This window comes from Triturus cristatus, chromosome 9, assembly GCF_964204655.1.
Source record: "Triturus cristatus chromosome 9, aTriCri1.1, whole genome shotgun sequence".
Lineage (NCBI taxonomy): Eukaryota > Metazoa > Chordata > Amphibia > Caudata > Salamandridae > Triturus > Triturus cristatus.
Window position 1 is genome coordinate 1037704363 of NC_140592.1, and position 18296 is coordinate 1037722658.

The 18296-nt window shown below is 44.0% G+C and overlaps 1 protein-coding gene across 2 annotated transcripts in view; it reads left to right on the top strand.

Moving 5' to 3' along the window:
• The first annotated feature begins 1379 nt into the window (after positions 1–1379).
• The window catches only part of STYX (serine/threonine/tyrosine interacting protein), a 323362-nt gene continuing 306445 nt past the window's right edge, over positions 1380–18296 (top strand). Inside the window, exon 1 of one of the 2 annotated variants that reach the window (XM_085626838.1) lies at positions 1380–1860. In XM_085626838.1, the coding sequence (XP_085482964.1) occupies positions 1804–1860 (57 nt within the window). In that variant the 5' untranslated portion in view covers positions 1380–1803. The remainder of the gene's footprint in view (positions 1861–18296) is intronic. The other variant, XM_085626839.1, reaches the window with a different exon arrangement.

The following is an 18296-nucleotide window of genomic DNA, read 5'->3' on the forward strand; positions in this document are numbered from 1 at the left end:
CACCCGCCCTTAGGCGTAATAAAAGAGGTTCCCAGGTAGACAGTCCAATTATTAGTTTTATGTGTGGCTGCTTTGTGGTTGCTTAGGACCCCTGTGCCTTTCTGTCCGTGTGCAGACTTGGCACAGCCCCTTTCAGTCAGTCATGCCCTCCAAAGCACATATAATATTCACTACCAGTCAGGATAGATGCTAGAAGGTGAAGATGACCTCAGACATTCATTGCTGGACATTGGGTCTGTTCTGTGGGTGTGCTGCTCTCCAGGTGAAATCAGTGAGCAATACCTTCTGAACCAGGTATTGAACGAGTCACAAATATGAACTGAATTTGCTCATGATTGCTGCAATGTGTTTGTCTATTGCCTTCTTACATTTTTAAGTTGATGGGTGTTTACATAACAAGTTTATGTATGCTGGATATGATTTGCATAAACCGTAAAGATGTGTTACAGTATTGAATGTACTACTGTAGTAGGTATATAAAAGGGGTCTCTCTGGGGTGTTCTCACAGAATGTGCCTATTTGTCACACTGCTTGACAGTAAAGGGGTCTCAACAAGCACTGGGCTTTCTTTTCACTGTTGGAAGTATTTGTGTCACCTAAGTGCCTCTAGAAAGATTGTGTAAGCTACATTTCTTAGATGTAGAATTTAAAAGCGTTTCTTTCAACAGGTTTACATCCACAAATTGCATGCACAAATTCTCCACCTGCTATATTTAAAAAAATCCTGCATTAAAAATGTAAGTTTTACAGACTCTAACTTACTTCTACCCCCTATTTGTTGTAAGTGCACCACTATTTCACTTCTACCTGCCTCTCCTGTATATAAATTATTCTAAATCTCATGCCTATCGAGTTTAAGCTCCTTTGGAAACCAGAACTATCTTATTAATTCCAGCAAGCAATTGCTTCTCACGTAGCCTGCTCTAATTATCACATTTGTGTTAATAATGCACCAAAATCAAACTGGCGAGAATGCAAGGAATGAGCTTGAAAAACTAACCATGATAACTTTCCGTTCGGGTAGCGTGCTAGTCCGTAAAACGCTTCAACGCCTCATCAAGGGTAGTAAGCCCTAGATCTAAATGTAAATTAAAGATTTATGCGGGCCGCATGTGGGTTGTCAAGAAAAGCTAAAAAAAACAGTTTAATAAATAGCTTTCCCCAAATGTGATCAATAGAAGAGTCAGTCCTAATGGACTCTACTAAAAAAACATAAGTTCTGACTTCTTCCTCTGAGTAAGGGCAATATTAAGTATAGGAACATTAGCGCGTGGAGAGTGGTGAAGCTCTGATCTAGTCCACGGCGCGCACCCCCACGCTGCTTCCAGACACCAGTTTCCAACACAGCTTATATATACATGGGCGATCCCAGGCGTGAAACACCAGACGGGTAGTCAGCTCGTTGAGCGGTACAAGGACCCAACAGCCTGAGCGAAGCGTACGACTTGCCGTTCGCAGGTGGTGGAGCTTCGCGGCTTCACGCAAGACTCGGACAGGAGGCCAGCAGTGTGCAGCTAGAGAGAAGATCACGAAAGCACCGCTGCTGCTAGGCCTCCGCGCGCTGCCCACTAGATCCACCCTCCTGTCTCCGACTATGGTGGCCCGGAAGCACAAGTTCCTGGAGCCGGGAGCGCGCTACCGCGCGTGCCCGCCCGTTGAATAGGAGCAGCATGGCGGCTGAATTAGAATTGCTAGTTGCTCTTGCGCTGGATCATAAGGAACCGTCACCTGTATTACCGAAATAACCGCTCCGCTGAACTCGGACGCCTTTCTTCCACCTTGCACACCGGCCAGGCTCGGGACATGGAGAATATGAAGCTTGAGTTTCCACCCCTGCCGCGTTTTAAAGAGGACTCGGAGGTAAGAACCCAAGAAGTACTGCTACTGATCAGGGGCATTGCGGGTACTTGTGCATAACTGGCGATGCCAAGGTGTGCTGTGATTACCAGAGGCAAGCACTTACTGCGGTGCGCCTTGACGAGCCGGCAACAAGAGGCACTAGCATGTGCTGGAAACTCGGATATTGACCGCTGTCACGATTGGCGCTTTAATCAGCCATTGAGGTGTGTTTTGTATATGTTTTACATGTAGGTAGGGGAATGCGCTGGGAGTACTTCAGACGTGCAGGCACTGAGTTATGGTCTTCATATAAAAGAGACTAGTTAAAAAAAAAAAAACCTACAGGCTCCACAGTTCCTGTAAGGATCCACAAACGTCAGGCTGTGAGCATGCCGGACTTGGAGGTTCTGAGGTGTAAAGCGAGTATTCACAACCATTATGTAGATTCTCAGGAGTGCTGCTGGTCCCACACCCTGCAGACTCTGAGACTTGTGGTATCCAATGAGAACCCACGATCTGCATGCATTGGGGTATGCTGTAACTACAACACATATGTAGCCTGCAGGTATTCAACGAGTACCACAAACGTGGAGGCTCGAATTTTTGTTGTTAATGCCTTAGACTTGCAGCCAAAGAAATGAGCTGCGAGTTCTCCTGTTTTCCGGCAGTGAGATGTGCTGTCCTTCCTACATAAGTGAATGCATTAAATGTGCACGGTACACCAAAAATGTAAAAACTGAGATGTGATATAACTCTTTGATCTGCAAGCCATAAGACATTTTCTGAATAGTGCTGACAAACGGATCTGTGCTTTAAATAGTTGTGCAGGCAAGAAGGTATGCACGCTGAGCATTCATAGGCATGTTGCAGTTTGTCCTCCGAAGAGTTTTGGAGACTTTGGGGTCTGCGCTTTCAATGGTAATGCAAACTGTGGGATGCGCCCCAGTGCTACTATACTTTCAGGCACTGTAATTTTTTAATGGTGTTGAATCTAGAAGCACAAGGATGTACTGTGGCTAGGATTACATACAAACACTATTAGCAGAGTGAAACAATCACTGGGGAGGGGGATGTTAACAGGTTAATAACGGCCCAGACTGGCTAAAAAGTGAATAAGCAAACTGCTGAATATATTTTAATTATTTTTTATATATATATATATATATATATCAAACATTTTTTTATTAGGGCGAGCCTAGCGCAGCGCGCATACCTCTTGGAAACACTCCAGACTTTCTTAAAGCTCGTGCGTGTGGTTGTCACATTCTATTGGCCTTTGTGTGTGGCTTTCAAAAATGAAAGCACGCAAATGGTCAAAGGTGGGTGCATGTCCCACCTCTTCTTAAAATGTTCACACCCATGGCGTTTGGCTCTCTGGAGTGAGCAGCAGCGTGCCGGGTGCCAGCTGCATTCCTGGATCATGTTACTCATTAACCCAGCACGGTTGGTTTCACTTTCGTGACTGCGCTTGTTTAGCCTGCCTAACAGGCAGCGCACAACTCTTGTAAATATGAAGGGAATGTGCTTTAAGGACAAAACTTCCAGTTCGTCGCTCTCCCAATGCTTAGTTTGTAACCTTGCAACTGCCGGGGCTTTTATTAGGCAGCAGCTTCAGACAACATACTTCTTTTTTAGCCTGCCTAACAGGCAGCACACAACTTGTGTTAATGGGGAAATGAATGTGCTTTCAAGGGCAAAACGTCTAACTGTACGAGCTCGGAAACCAGGTTCCATTCTCAAATGCTGCTCAATAGGGTGTGATCTTGAGCAAAGCATTTAATTTCCATACACACAGTAAAAATACAGGTGTCCTGGACTGCAGGTAAAGTATTTCTGTTGATTATTAAGCGCTGCTGTTGAGCGGCAGCTCATATTTAGCACTTTTCCCTATGTTTAAAACACCACTACATAATATAAAGCACGGTAACCTACATTCGATATTGGTTTCACTATTGAGACACGGTGCACAACCCGTGTAAATATGAAGGGGATGTGCTTTAATGGACACAATTTCTGGCTCCAGTCGCACTCCCAATGCTTAATTTGTAACCTTACAACTGCCGGGGCTTTTACTAGGCAGCAGCTTCAGACAACATGCTTCTTTTTTTAGCCTGCCTAACAGGCAGCGCACAACTCGTGTAAATATGAAGGGAATGTGCTTTAAAGGACAAAACGTCTGGTTCCAGTCGCACTCCCAATGCTTAATTTGTAACCTTATAACTGCCAGGGCTTTTACTAGGCAGCAGCTTCAGACAACATACTTCTTTATTTACCCTGCCTAACAGGCAGCACACAACTTGTGTTAATGGGAATTGAATGTGCTTTCAAGGGCAAAACTTCTAAATCTACGAGCTCGGAAACCAGGTTCCATTCTCAAATGTTGCTCAATAGCGTGTGATTTTGGACAAAGCATTTAATTTCCCTACACGCAGTAAAAATACAGGTGTCCTGGAATGCAGATAAAGTATTTCTGTTGAAGTTCCCAAATGCGAGACCTATTGGCTATGCCAATGCTTGTTATGATTTGAAACTCAGAGGTCCACATACAATACAATAAAACATTTCTTAAGACCGTTCATGCAATTTAAAATATATTGAATTCTGTAATATAAACGGAGCTCAGTCGTTGTTAAACTATATTCTACTTTAGGTAAAATAGACCCCACAGACAAGAAAAAGTGCAAATGTGCAATCAATTCAACTAAACATATTGAAGCAAGACTACACAGACCTAATAAATACCGCAAAACAAATAGTGCAAAATGTTTACAATACAACACTAATACAGTGCTTCTATTTGTCCATCACATCCAGCATTGCAAGCAAAGATTAATACAGTAATTCTGTTTTATACTATGCAAAGTATAAGAGACCTAAAATGCCACAAATCCCTAACCAAATAAAATTAAATTACAACATTTGAAGAAAAAAAAAATGTTAAAAAAAAGTAAAACATTTTTCCACAAACTATTTCTGATAGCGGTGCAAAAAGATATTCCCGGGCCTTCACTCCCGTAGTTATGTTGTCCTTAAAAACAATGGTCTTAGCAATTTCTGCCGCAATGAATAAAGATAAGGACATAACAAAAAGCAGATGATTTAAATCTTGAACCCAGTTCCCACAAAGATCACAAAACCTCTCCTCCCTAGGTAGTCCCTCCCAGGCTCCAGTAATAATTTGTTATAGAAGCGGATTCAACCAACCTCCCCCCTGGGCAATTTCTGCTGCATCCACGACTTTGGGCTAGTAGTCGCCCCTTCTGGAACCCAGTCGCAGGAGAACCGCCGCCACATCCAGTGATTTTTTTTTTTTTTTTTTTTTTTTTTTTTTTGTAAACAGATTTATTAATTACATGAAAATAAGGTGATTAGTGACATCATAACAATAATGCTATAATTGCAGTTCGGATCTAGCGTTCGGTTTTACAGTCCTACATATTAATCGCAGGTTGTCGTCCCGCCAGGAGAAATTGGCCTTGTGCCAACACAAGGAAACAATGAGATATCTCGTACAATTATAGGCCTTTGGGCTCGCCGGTTCCAGTTCTATTATCGCCATACATACATCAACTCTGTATTCAGCTTCACAATCAACCCCAAGCAAATCAACAGAGGGAGAACTCCCCACTTCCCGCCAGGTGACCCCCCTCCCAACCCCACAGGCTTGTCGCTTATACATTCGGTTCCCTGCTTATTGACGCTAATCTGCTCTACAGGGCATCAGGTGTGCTATTCCAGATGTTGTAGTTCCCCAGGTGTGACCTTCTCCCACCAGGAAACTCATCCCACACCATGACCACCCGGGTAGCTATCAGGGCCAGCCAGGATATCGAGCGCTCAATTTCCCACAGCTTGGTCCACTCCGTCAAGGGGTATGTCGGTGTCGTTCCTCTGCTGTTTCAGTACCTCCACCAATGCCACCTGTGCTTTCGCTACCTCCAGTGACTTTTCACTCCCAGTTCTCTGGACCATCTGCAGCCTGAAGATCCGTTCCCAGTCCGCTCATCTTATAAGCTCCTTCGTCCACCTCAGCACGCTAGGGGCAGTTTTCCCCTTCCAATCGCTAGTAAGTTCCCTTTTGGCCAATACCAACCCCTGGTCTATAAATTTGCTGGTGACTTTACTCCTGGCAGTATGAGGGAACCAGTGTAGGAGGCAACACCCCGGTGTCAGCACTTTGTCACGGTCTGTCGTGTCCCCTAGCCCATCCGTCAACATTCTCCAGAACTCGCTCAAAAGGGGGCAGTCCCAGAGCATGTGTAAGAACCTCGCGTTCTCCAGGTTACATCTTGGGCAGGCAGAGCGGGTCCCAAAGTATTCATTGATTTTACACGGTGTAAGGTAAGCCCTATAGAGAACAAAGAAATTAATCAACTGGAAGCGGGCATTTCTAGAACTTTTCCAAGCTCTTTCCACCAGTCCCCCCCCCCCCCCCCCCCATGGTTTCTCATCGATGGCCTCGCCTAAATCTGCCTCCCATTTGAGTCGTAGTGCCGTCGGGGGTCGTCGCATCCCCTGCGTGATATATTGGTATAGGCAAGTGACCGCTTTAATCGTTCCGCCTGCCATCACTATATACTGACAAATCAGGGAGGTTGGTGGTTCCGCCAGCCTCTCCCGCCAATGTTTACGGAGAGCTGCTGTCAGAGCAGCATGCAAAAGGAAGTCCTCGCATGGGATGTCGAACTTCTCCAGCAAATCATTAAAAGGAAGCAGGGTGCCACCTTCGACGCTAATTCAAGCCGAAGGTACGGCCAAAGAGATCAAATTACAAATTTGGCGCCAGATTTGCCCATCAACCTTCTCAATGAAGGACCGATGGTGCTCAGAGGTGTGGAATTTAATAAAATATCTATTTGTCCATGGGCAGGTTGTTTCATAAATCTACTTGTCCTGTAACAAAGTCCACTTGTCCCTTTGGTGCCATGTAGTAGCGGTGACAAATTATGGTAGCACTCTCATTATATAAGATCTCCGATATAGACTCTCTGATTATGCCAGGGCTCATACCATAGTAGTGTTTGAATACTTGCAATCCCCTTATGTTGCCACGTTTCCGCAGATCTACATACTGGGGCTGAAGGTATTTGTCAGCAATAGTTCCAGGGTTAGAATGCCCTTTTGAGTCCGTGCAAATCTAGCAATTTGCATGTTTTAAGGGTTTCAACAACTCTTCTCTAAACTTTTACCATACTGAGAAATGTTGGAAATTTCCTCCTGACGATGGCAGACGTAAACCTTCTTCCAGAGTTGGGGGGGGGGGGGGGAAGTGATTGTAGGGAAAGTAAACTTGCAAACACTCGGATTGTCGCATGATCAAATCTACACACGCACATTAGCTTATGCTAAAATGCAGGTCACAAATGTTTTCGAGGAGTAGCATTTCTTGTCCTTCTTCTGTAAATTCTTGGGAATTCACGAAAGACGTATAGCTGCACTTAATGCAAAGACATAAACCAGGGGTGCACTTTTGAGACTTTTTTTAAAATAATTGGGCCCTTAATCTGGTCTGGCGTTGACCATGACCTTTTGCGTTTATTAAAATTCTGTCTCTCTCTTGCTCTGTATCAGCTGGCTTCACTGTGAGTGGCAGCATTCTGCTCTTTTACAAGGAGCATATCAGAACACAAAGTAGTTTTATTATGTGCCAGGAACTACTGTGGCAATGTGTGCTTTTTGAGTCCAAAAACAATTTTTGCTCTTGCCAATGTTTGTTATAATGGTGAGGGCCAGGCAGCTCCCACACCAAAAAGATTTTTATAAAAACCATGCTAAAACAAGCCATGCATTGATAAAATCAAAAGGCTGACCACCAATTTCAGACCTGCTGGCTTTACCAATGCTTGTTTATTTTTATGTTTTCCATAATCTTATTAAAACTGGTTACACTGAATTTCCATTATGAATATTTTGGAGAAATACTAGGATACAGCAACACATTTTACTAAATGATGCTGCTAAGAAATGGTAACTAAAATTTTACAGTAGTTTAGCAAAATGTTTTGACATTTTTTTTTTTGTCAACATTTTATTTAGAAAGCAAAGAATCATCAATCTTGCTTTCAAGCGTCTGCATATATTTGTGTTAAATCAGAGAGCATTCTGGGAGCATTATACATAGCCTCATATTGCTAAACTTTGAAAACGTGTGTACACATTTTTATACTGGAACCGTTGTCAGTAATGCAGTCGGAGCTTACAACATTTTCTTGGAGCGCTCACCCTAATAATAAAGGCTTTCAATTAATGAACCATAAATACAAATTTGAACAGCATTAACATATGGACAAAAATATTACCTCAACTGCAGTGCCCTCCCTGGATCCCAAAACGTGGTACTGCAAACTGGCAGCCAAAGGGTTTGTGCTGCAGGGGGCTGGGCCTACTTGTCCCATGGACAAAATACACATACAAACTTGTTGCTCTTGACCCCAAACAATATTTCTTGGGCATTGGGCTTTAGGAATTCCATATCCCTGGTGCTCTTCATTACCTCACAGGCATAGCTCAGTAAAGGCTGAATCTTAATTTTATAAACTGCCAATACATGGCCAAAGTGCCTTTGTCACAACACTTATATAGTCTACATATGGTTGAGGCTTGAGATAAAGCTTTCCTTCTACACTGACTGATATTTCCTTATTTAAGCAATTACTACCTAGATATGGATACAACTTCACTGCTTCCAACTTGTCAATCCCCAGGAACCAGTGCAAACCCTTCCTAACTCTATACCCTGAGACCTAAAAACAATAACTTTACTCTTACTAATATTTATTTTTAGAAAGTGCTCATCAGCATAGTGTACCAACACTGAGAGATGCCTCTGTAGTCCTAGAAGGGTTACATCCAGCAAAACAACAGCGTAGAGTAGACAGGCAATGCTCGTTGTTCTGATTTAGACGGGTCCCCCTTACGCTGACCAACTCTGCAAGGTAGGTCATGTATGTAAAGGGAAAAAAGAAGTGGCACAAGTAAGCAAGTAAGCACCCCTGCTTTAATATATTGTGTACACACATATTGTATATCATGTCATTACACATCCGATATACAATGTGAGTCCTCCAGTGATCGCATGTAATCGTAAATTCTCTAACCTTCCAAGGAGCCACTATTGCTATTCTTCTCAACCATTGAACATTCAAAGAGAAGATCGCTATTTACTAGTCACATTTGAAAACTCCGTTCACATTACACTCTCCTACTCCTCAACATCAATCTTAGTACTCATTTCCAAATTCGACACTGTTAGAAATTGGATTTCTGGTTGGCTAGGGCATGCGCCTTAGTCAGGCGAAACCACCACTCTAGTCAGGGTAAGGGAGTTACACGCTGAAGAGAACCCCTGCTCACCCCCTTGTTAGCTTGACATGAGCAGTCAGGCTTATCCCAGAGGCAACGTATAATGCGTTTGCGCAAAACACACACACAGCAGCGACACACTAGGCACACCACAAAAGAAACTCCACACAAGGTTATATAAAAAATAGCCTTTGTATTATCCATAAACACATTAGAATCATAATCACAAATGTACACTGTGCCACCTGGCACTAGGCAATACTTCACAGGGGATTATATACAGTACAGGGCCAATCGGGCCACTGTCAAAACCATAAGAACAGGTAAGTAATAAAACAACCAGTGACTACTGGTAAGATACTGTACTTAGCGGAAACATATTATGCATAAACACATTAGGCATAAATCACAGTTAGAAGTGCACCGTAGTAACCTCTCCCAAGGTGCATACATCATTTCAGGCATAAACCACATTATACATCATTTTAGAGCCTTGCGCCCTACCAGCACCTCAGGTGCTCACAGGCCCACTGGCCTTCCTCTGGAGCCCGTCTTGGTGGTCCCCAATGCCCTCTGTCCAAAGGTCAGGGCATTAAATGGGGCGAGGGTGCAACTCACCCTGGTTCCTCTGTTGCCAATAAAGAAATGCCCCCGTTGTTGCAGCTGCCCGTACTCTTGCAGTGCAGCTGTGAAAGAAAAAGCACTGGCAACAACCGTGCCCTGAGACCCCCTTTATCGGGGCTCTTCCCATGCCTACTCACGGCACCAGTAATGATCAATGCTCAGCCTTAGCCCCACTCACCAGGGCTATCCTCTTCTCCAGCGCGACATGCGGGACTCCGGCTGGGGGGCTCGTCTGGGCTCCGATCCCTCTCTTTTGGCTTGCACTGTCTCCGTAAGTGCTGCAGTGAGCGCCGAGTCGTCCGGCAGTACGCTGGGCTCTCACCAGCACGGGAGCCCTGCCTACCTCCAGGCAGCAGGATTTCCTGACTAACTCCGGGGGTGTCCTCTTCCGCTCCACACCCGCAACCAGGCAACAGCCACTTGGCTTCCCCTAATTACAGAGCAACGTCTCTGCAACTTTTTGGCTCCAGAATGGCGGGGTAGGCTCCCGCCCTCAATCAGGCTGCACAAAGGGGGAATCCCCACGCCGGGATTACATTGGCACAGCGCGTTTGAGCGCAGTGCACCATAGGTTCTCTTCCTGTCCTCTGGCACCATCAGCAGGTACCATGAAGCACGCACGAGGTGCTAACTCTCAGTCCAGAGGCCAGGCTTGTTTCCGGTCCAGGGAAGATATAGCTTGGCAGTTCGGGCTGGACTGTTCCCATGAGGCACAAGGGTCAAGACTGATTTGCATATAGCTGTGTCTGAACTGGGGTGGCAAAGTGAGCTAAAGAATGATGATGGATTCAATCCAGATCTGTAACTGGGGGTGAGTGTTTGAAAAGTTTCAACACTCCGTCCATCATCTCCTTGTGTTTGCATCGTTCGCCCTAAGTTGGCAGGGTATTCCCAGACGTGGGTCCCTTGCTCACTTTGCCACTGGATTCAAGCTAGCCTGGTTGAAGAGGGCTGTTAGCCCAAAACCGGTGCCAAGATGCTCGTTTCCGGTCCAGGGAAGACATGGCTTGGCAGTTAGGGCTGGACTGTTCCATGAGGCACAGGGTCAAGGCTGATTTGCATATAGCTGTGTCTGAACTGGTGTGGCAAAGTGAGCTACAGATTGACGATGGATTCAACCCAGATCTGTGACGGGGGGGGGGGGGTGAGTGTTTGAAAAGTTTCAGCACTCCGTCCATCATCTCCTTGTGTTTGCTTTAAAGACACATAGCACACAGAAATGGCAACTTCTAAAAGTGGCATTTCTAAAATAGTGATCATAAATCTGCGCACACCATTACGCAGCATTTATTATCACTATTCCAAACATACCAAACTTGACCACGCTGCTCCTCTCATATCCGGAATTACCACCACTGAAACACTTATCAGGAAATCCCCAATGCATTCCTAAGAGGGGGCAGCCTCACAGCAGTGATAAACCAAAATGGCTGTTTGTCACTACCAGGACATGTCACACACTTATGGTACATGTCCAACCTTTTACCTACAATGCATCCTGCCCATAGGGCTTGCTAGGGCCTAACTTGGGGGTAACTGACATGTAGTAAAAAGGGGGTCTCAGATGTGGCACTCACTTTAGGTGCCACGTCACAGCGGAAGTAAAAGTGCGCTCACAGGCCCTGCAATGGCAGTGGCCTGAGACAGGTTTAAAAGGCTACTTTGGTGGGTGGCGCAATCAGCGCTGCAAGCCCACCAGTAGCATTTAATTTACTGGCCCTGGGTATCTGAGATACCACTTTACTTTAAATTAAATACACCAAACCGGTGTAGACCAATCTTACCATGTTTACCACAGAGAGCACACACACTTTACACTGGACAGCAGTGCTAAAGTGCCCAGATTCCATCCTAAAACCACCAACACCAGGTCAGAACAAGCAGTGGCATAGCCAATAGGTCTCGCCTTTGGGACCTTATAAGTGTTTAGCCATGCAACAGTTGATGTTGTTGCACCAAGAATATTGTGCTGGATAACTAAACACTTATAAGGTCCCAAAGGCGAGACCTATTGGCTATGCCAATGCTTGTTGTATGTAATCGCGTGGCTTGTTGAGGCATAACAATTGGTTTTGCCAATGCTTGTTTTAAAAGTAAATAAGAAATAAGGGTCCCTATTGACCGGTAACACAAAAGTCAAGGTCATGCAGAGTTCAACAAAAATCAGGGAGTGAAGGTAAAACGTTTGTGGGAATAACCACACCAAGAATTGTCTAATGGGATTCTCTGATCCACCCTCATGAATGGGAGGCTCCATCAATAGCGAGCCCTCGCCTACAACGTTGGGGAGGAGTCATAGCCGCATGTTAATAATCCTCTCATGGACTGCATGAAAGGATGCATGATGATAGAATATTGGTGTCAAAGAAACAACTGTCTTTGGAACTGAGAGACAAGGGTTCTAATCTCAGCATCGCCATTGAGGAGACATTGTGTGATACTGCTCATTTCATACCTTCATGTGAATCCGGTTCTAAAATATTGTAAGGTAAATGTGAGAAAAAAGCCTTCAAAAGATGTATAATCTAAAAACCAGGGGTTATTTGCTACCAATTACGCCTGCTCTCACACGGGACAAGACCATGCTGTGCTGCGTTGATGGACCTTTATAAGACATAGCAAACAAATAACTTGTTTGCTGTGCCTGTATACCCTATAAACTAATGTAATAGCTGGACGTCTATCGCTGCCCATGTTTTGTGCCCTCCATCATGTCCTGGGGTGTCTAATGCGGTCTACGTCTGGTCCCACAAACCTGTTATACCGCTCTATGCGAGACAACTCGTGATGAGAGGATACTTTTGCCATTAAAATGTTCTTTGTAAAAGACCTCTCCTCACACCGGGGTAAGTGCAAATGTCATCCGCCACACTGTAGAAGAGGCGAGTGTGCATGTGCCTTACCATCTCGTTATAGAAGTGCAGATTGTAAGTGCTGTGTTACAGTAAGGATCAAAGACAGGCGCCTACACTGGAGTTCTTTTTATTTCCATCAGTTAAGTTCCTCCGGGTGCTATCAATAAAACCTCTGCGGGTCTTCGATCCGTCGGTCACAGTTGACCGAAAAGCAGTACGGCGGTCTTCACTTTCTAAGTACTGCACACGTGCTTGTGGTGGCATCCACCTTGCAGGAGCGAGCAGCGGCCATATGTTTGTAATTAACGTGGCCGCGCCGCTGCTCGCTCCTGCAAGGTGGATGCCGCCACAAGCATGAGTGCAGTGCTTGAAAAGTGAAGACCGATGGCTAAAGGCCCTCCTTGAGTAGCGCATGCGCGCTGCCTAGGCGAAACCTAAAAAAGACTAGGAGGAAGGCAAAAAGTTCAGGGATGACCCTGCAAAAAGGGCCAAGTCCAAAAGACGCGTTTTTATGTACACTTTTTTTATGAGAGTAAAATCGCTTATCTAACATCTTCAGAGCCTTGTGGTAAGAGGATTTGGAGCAAGGTAAACTAACAAATTCCCAGTATTTCATGTTTTCTTACTGTCCAAAGGCTTTGCAGGCCAAATTAATTTTGATAGTGCCAACAGGGTAGGTCCTAGGACTTTTGGGGCCCTGGGCAGAAAGAGAACGTGTGAGGCCCCCCTAATTTGCATACAGCGTGAAAATTATAGAAAATGACATCATAGGAAGTGCCATCAGTTTACTATTGTTTAGCAACTTTGCTAGACACAACTTTCCTGGTGCGTATATCAGTAAATCAAAAACATAAATATTAACACTAACACAATAAGCACATATGTTTTAAATTTCAATTAACTGGAAATACATTATAATAGGCACACTGGAAGGAAAGGTTTGGCCTAAGTCTCTCCAAAACATATAAGTTTAATCAACTGTTAACAATTTGTTTCCAGATTAGTGCATTACATTCGAATATGTGTATGCAGTTATCTATATAGCGCAAACCAAGCCGAAAGGCTGATAAGCACTGCACAGTGTCAGCAGCAGAGAGGAGGGTGGGCTGCCTTTTTTGCATGTCTCTTTGGCCGTTCGTCTTGTGACGGCTAGCCACACATGCGCACTTTAAACCTCTCTAACCCAGCTGTCTTCAGACCGCTGGGTTAGGGAAAGTAAAAGTCTCCAGTGCTCTAGTGAGCGCTGATAGAGGCTGCTCCCACCAATTCTGGCACTGCTCTTACGCTGTGAGAGCAGTGCCAGGATTGGTTACAAGAGTTAGCTGGGGCCATGAAGTTACGAGCGAAGAAGACCGGAGCAAGGAAGACGCAGCAGCAACCACGGTAAGTATATTTTAATTTTATTTACTTAATTGTTTTGATTTTATAAAAACACCGACCCACTACCCACCCACTTGCTGGCCCATCCGCTCTCCGAAGTTGACAGCCACCACTGAGGAGATGGTTTGTAGATCATGACTGCATCATGATTTAGTTTTTATTTTTTTAAGTTGAGTATTCGCTGTTTCCTAAATTGGAGCAGGCTTGGGCAGTATGGATAAATATAGGAATAACATTCCAGTTCCTTGGGGATAGATAGGAAATGCCAAAAGCTGCAGAGCACTGTACAGGGTCAGTGACAAGCATACAGTCGAGGAGTGATGGAAAAGGTAGCTCGTTTGTGGGCTGTTAATATATTGTGATTGCTTTGCAGATAATGCATCTGAACTTGAAGATGGTGTGGACTGGCAAGGAGGAGCCGTGGAGTTACAGCACGGTGTTATGATGTGGTCCTATTTCTTCATGCCCTAGTAATATGAGCTACAGCTTGTAGAATGTCCTTAAGGTGGGCAGTGAGAATTAAAATTACAAGATGGTTTCCCAGATACCCAGTGCAAGAAAAGAGTATGTGCAAAAAATATATGAAAGCAAATAAACAGTTGAAAATAGCTTGTCTTCTATTAAAGGCATCATTCTAGTCACTGAAAAACACCAGAAACTACAAGAATAGAATCATATGTAGGCTCAGTGTTTAATGTCGTGCCATGAGCCATGGCTACAACACCCCTATCAATGTCTTGTGAAGCCTTTAAATGTTCTGATACTAATTATTAGTGTACACTTACATGGTTATAGAGTGCATTCTGTTTTGTAAATTAGCAGGATGCGGATTCAGTTAACAGATTTGAGGTACATCCCTCATTTGATTTCTCCTAATCCTGAACAAAACCTGTAAAGCACACGCTTAAATGCAGTAAAATAATGCTGCGAGCCAGGCCCTCTAACTTGTCCATTTCCTTGGGCCTCATAGTGCTGGACTATGGCTGCAAGGCCCATGGAATTCACAGCTCAATCTGACCTAAAACAAACTTAGGACATCTTGCGCTTAAGACACCCAGGATGGTGCATTTAGGAAAACTGTCTTAGAGCAAATTGGAACTTCGAAACAAGGTAATTACCAGGGAAGGATATCCCCAACCCTCTCGAATAATGCGAGGAACTGCTCCTAGCCCAGGAAGATACCCCTGAGAGTGTGAACCTAAAAGCAGGTCAAGTATATGCCTTGTATCATGGAACTTGTCAGGTCTTGGGAAGATATTAAAGGCTGTAGCGTCCTTTGTTCAATCCACAGATTTGCTCTGTTTCAAAGAAACTTGGGCAACCACAATGCCTGGCTACTCCGAACTCTTCCAGCCAGCTGTAAAAACCAACATATTCCTGAGACCTTCTGGCGGATGTTCGATATGTGTGATCCTGGCCTTTGGCCTGAAAGTACGTATTATCAAATCCTATGATGAAATGCTCAACTGGTGGCTCTGGAAGGCCTACAAATAAATGGGTGGAAGTTGAAGATCTTACTTTTAATGTGTACTTCAACTGCTTTGGCATAGGCCACCTGGCACGACAAACCAAGTTTCGTGACTCCCTTGAATCCATCTTGTGCAATAACCCAACGCATGAAGTCATATGCAGCGATTTTTAATAAACGATCCTTGGACATTGAAATGACAAACCTGATATCTGGAAATGAAACTGGAAACATGTTAGCCTCACTCTTTCAAGCACATAGCCTGAACTCAATACAGCATATAATAGAAGATAATGCCCCATTTAAGTATCAACAATCCTTCAAGGGAATAAGTACCCTGGATATTGTATTCGCCAACAAGTAGGATACTGGAAACAGTAGCTAGATTTGACATCCTGTCACGTACTGAGAGTGACCATCTCCCACTTCTCACTACCCTCTATGTCCGCTCCAACAGCCTCAAAAACCTCAAGATAATCACCAAATCCACAGGTGATGAAAATTACAACCTAATCAGGATTAAATGGGGCCCAGTGAATTTGAAAAAACTCAAAATCTGGGAATCAAGAAGCATGCACCTTAAGACCTTAAGCTGGGCAATAGATCTGGCCATTTGGACCTAACGCTCCGTGAAGTGCACAATGTGCTTAGTGGCCACATTCACCACCAATTTAATAATGTCCACAACCCCAGGAGAAGTAACCAACCCCCACATTACCGCAAGCAAACTGAAACTAAATAGATTCTAAAATCATCCAAAGAGAACGTAGAACCATAGCTAAAGCTGACTTGTTAACAAGATTGCGAGCCTTCAAAAAGCAGCATAAACAGATGGTTTGGGCAGTCAAGCATGAACAAACCGAGGCAGAATGGCTGCATAGGTACTAGCTGATGAGCAAACCGTGACAGGTGGATCTGTAGAGGTATTTACAGGGGGAAAAAACGGTCCTCCAAAAACAAGTCCCTGAATTTAAGTGGATTGCTTATGTCCAAAACGTATATGCTGCCGCAAATGCGCCTCAAGTGGATTCAAGACCCCAAGTCAACAGCCCTGTAACAGGGTCCCAGGAATCACCAATATTGGGGCAAGACATCTTCCAAACCCTGCAAAAGATCAGAGCCTTGGGCTCCTGGACCAAATGGGATACCCGCTGTGGTCTATAAAGGGGACCTTGAGCTGTGGACCGCTATATTGCTTCCCCCTTTTCAAACCTGCAAATTGCCTGTGCAGATACCAGAGAACTGGAGGGGATCTATTATGAATCCTTTCTTATAAGAAGGGTGCGAACTACCGCCTGATCCGACTCCTGGACATCGAAGCTGAAGCCTACACGTCCATCTTACTCAAATAACCTGATGGCTGGGAAGAAGCTAACAACCTCATTCCAGTTACGCAATCTGATTTCAGGTCAAACTCCTCAACCCTGGACAACATCATGGCCCTTTCCTACCTGTCTCACACGGCAAAGAGTAACAAGCAACTCTCACTCTGCTTGTTTCGTGGACTACTCTGCAGCCTTTGATCAGGCAGCCAGGAGCATATTATGGAAAAAGCTACAAGGATGGGGTATTCTGAACACCTTACCTTTAGCAATTTCATCTTTATATATTCCTCCACTTGGGTTAGAGTCAAGTTGACAACTCAGTCACGACAGTCTCGAGGAAGATGACGACTGATAACTGCCTCAAGAAGGGCTGTGAACTTGTGCCCCTTTTATTTTAACTTTATACTGCCGACATGGGGAATCGCTTAAACACGCTAACCTCATCCCTCCAAAGATTGGGAGTACTAAGATTCCTATCGTGCAATATGCCAATGATTTTGTCCTTCTCGACCACTCTTGAATCGGTTTACAGAGAACTCTGAATGCACTACACAACTACAACTTGACTAATAACATGGCAGCAAATGGTTCTAAGACCGAAACACTCATCTTTGGCGACCGTCTCAAAAACCAACCTTTAGGTGGAGCCTGGGATTTGGGTATTATCCACTGTGAGAAAGTGGCTCTGTATATACTGTTCCCTAATAGGTACAGGGTGTACAGAGTCCACAATCCCCAAGGGTTTGGCAGAGGTTAAAGTTAGATATAACCTCTCTAAAGTGGTAGCTTGGTCGAGCAGTAAGGCAGTATCCGAGGACAGTGTAAAGCATTTGTTGTACACACTCAGTCAGCAAATGCTCTCACACACTCAATAACTGAACTCTAGGCCAATGGTTTATATATATATATAAAATATGCTTGTTTTATTTTAGAACCAACACTTGGCATTAAAATATACTTTCTCAGAATGAGATGCTTTATATAAATACTTTTGCAATATGCAATTGACTTTTGTAAACAGTTACAAGTGGTTGCAATAGGCAACACTATTTTAAATACCACAATGCATTGAGCTCAATAGAAATTTTAAGTTATTTGCAACAGATTACTTTTAGGATTACTTTTGGAATTCCAGGACTGGATCCTAGATTCAGTCCTGAGTCAGTTCTTAGAATCAAGTGATGAAAGTCGACTTAATTACTGTATTTTTAAACAATATATAGTTATTTTAAAAGTTGACACTTAAAAAATATTTCAGAGAAAACAGTCAATGATTCCCTATGGAAGAAAATTCAAGTTGCAGGTACAGTATGTTCTCATTACTTTTGTAATCCAGTACTGGGTACCTAGACTCAGTACTGGGACCTTTATCCAAAACAGGTAAGTTATTACGTTTTCAGATTTTATAAGAATATTTAAAGATTGCAGAAATTGACACTTAGAAGAAATTTCACAGAAAAACAGTCAATGATTTCCTATGGGAGAAAATTGGGATACTGGTAA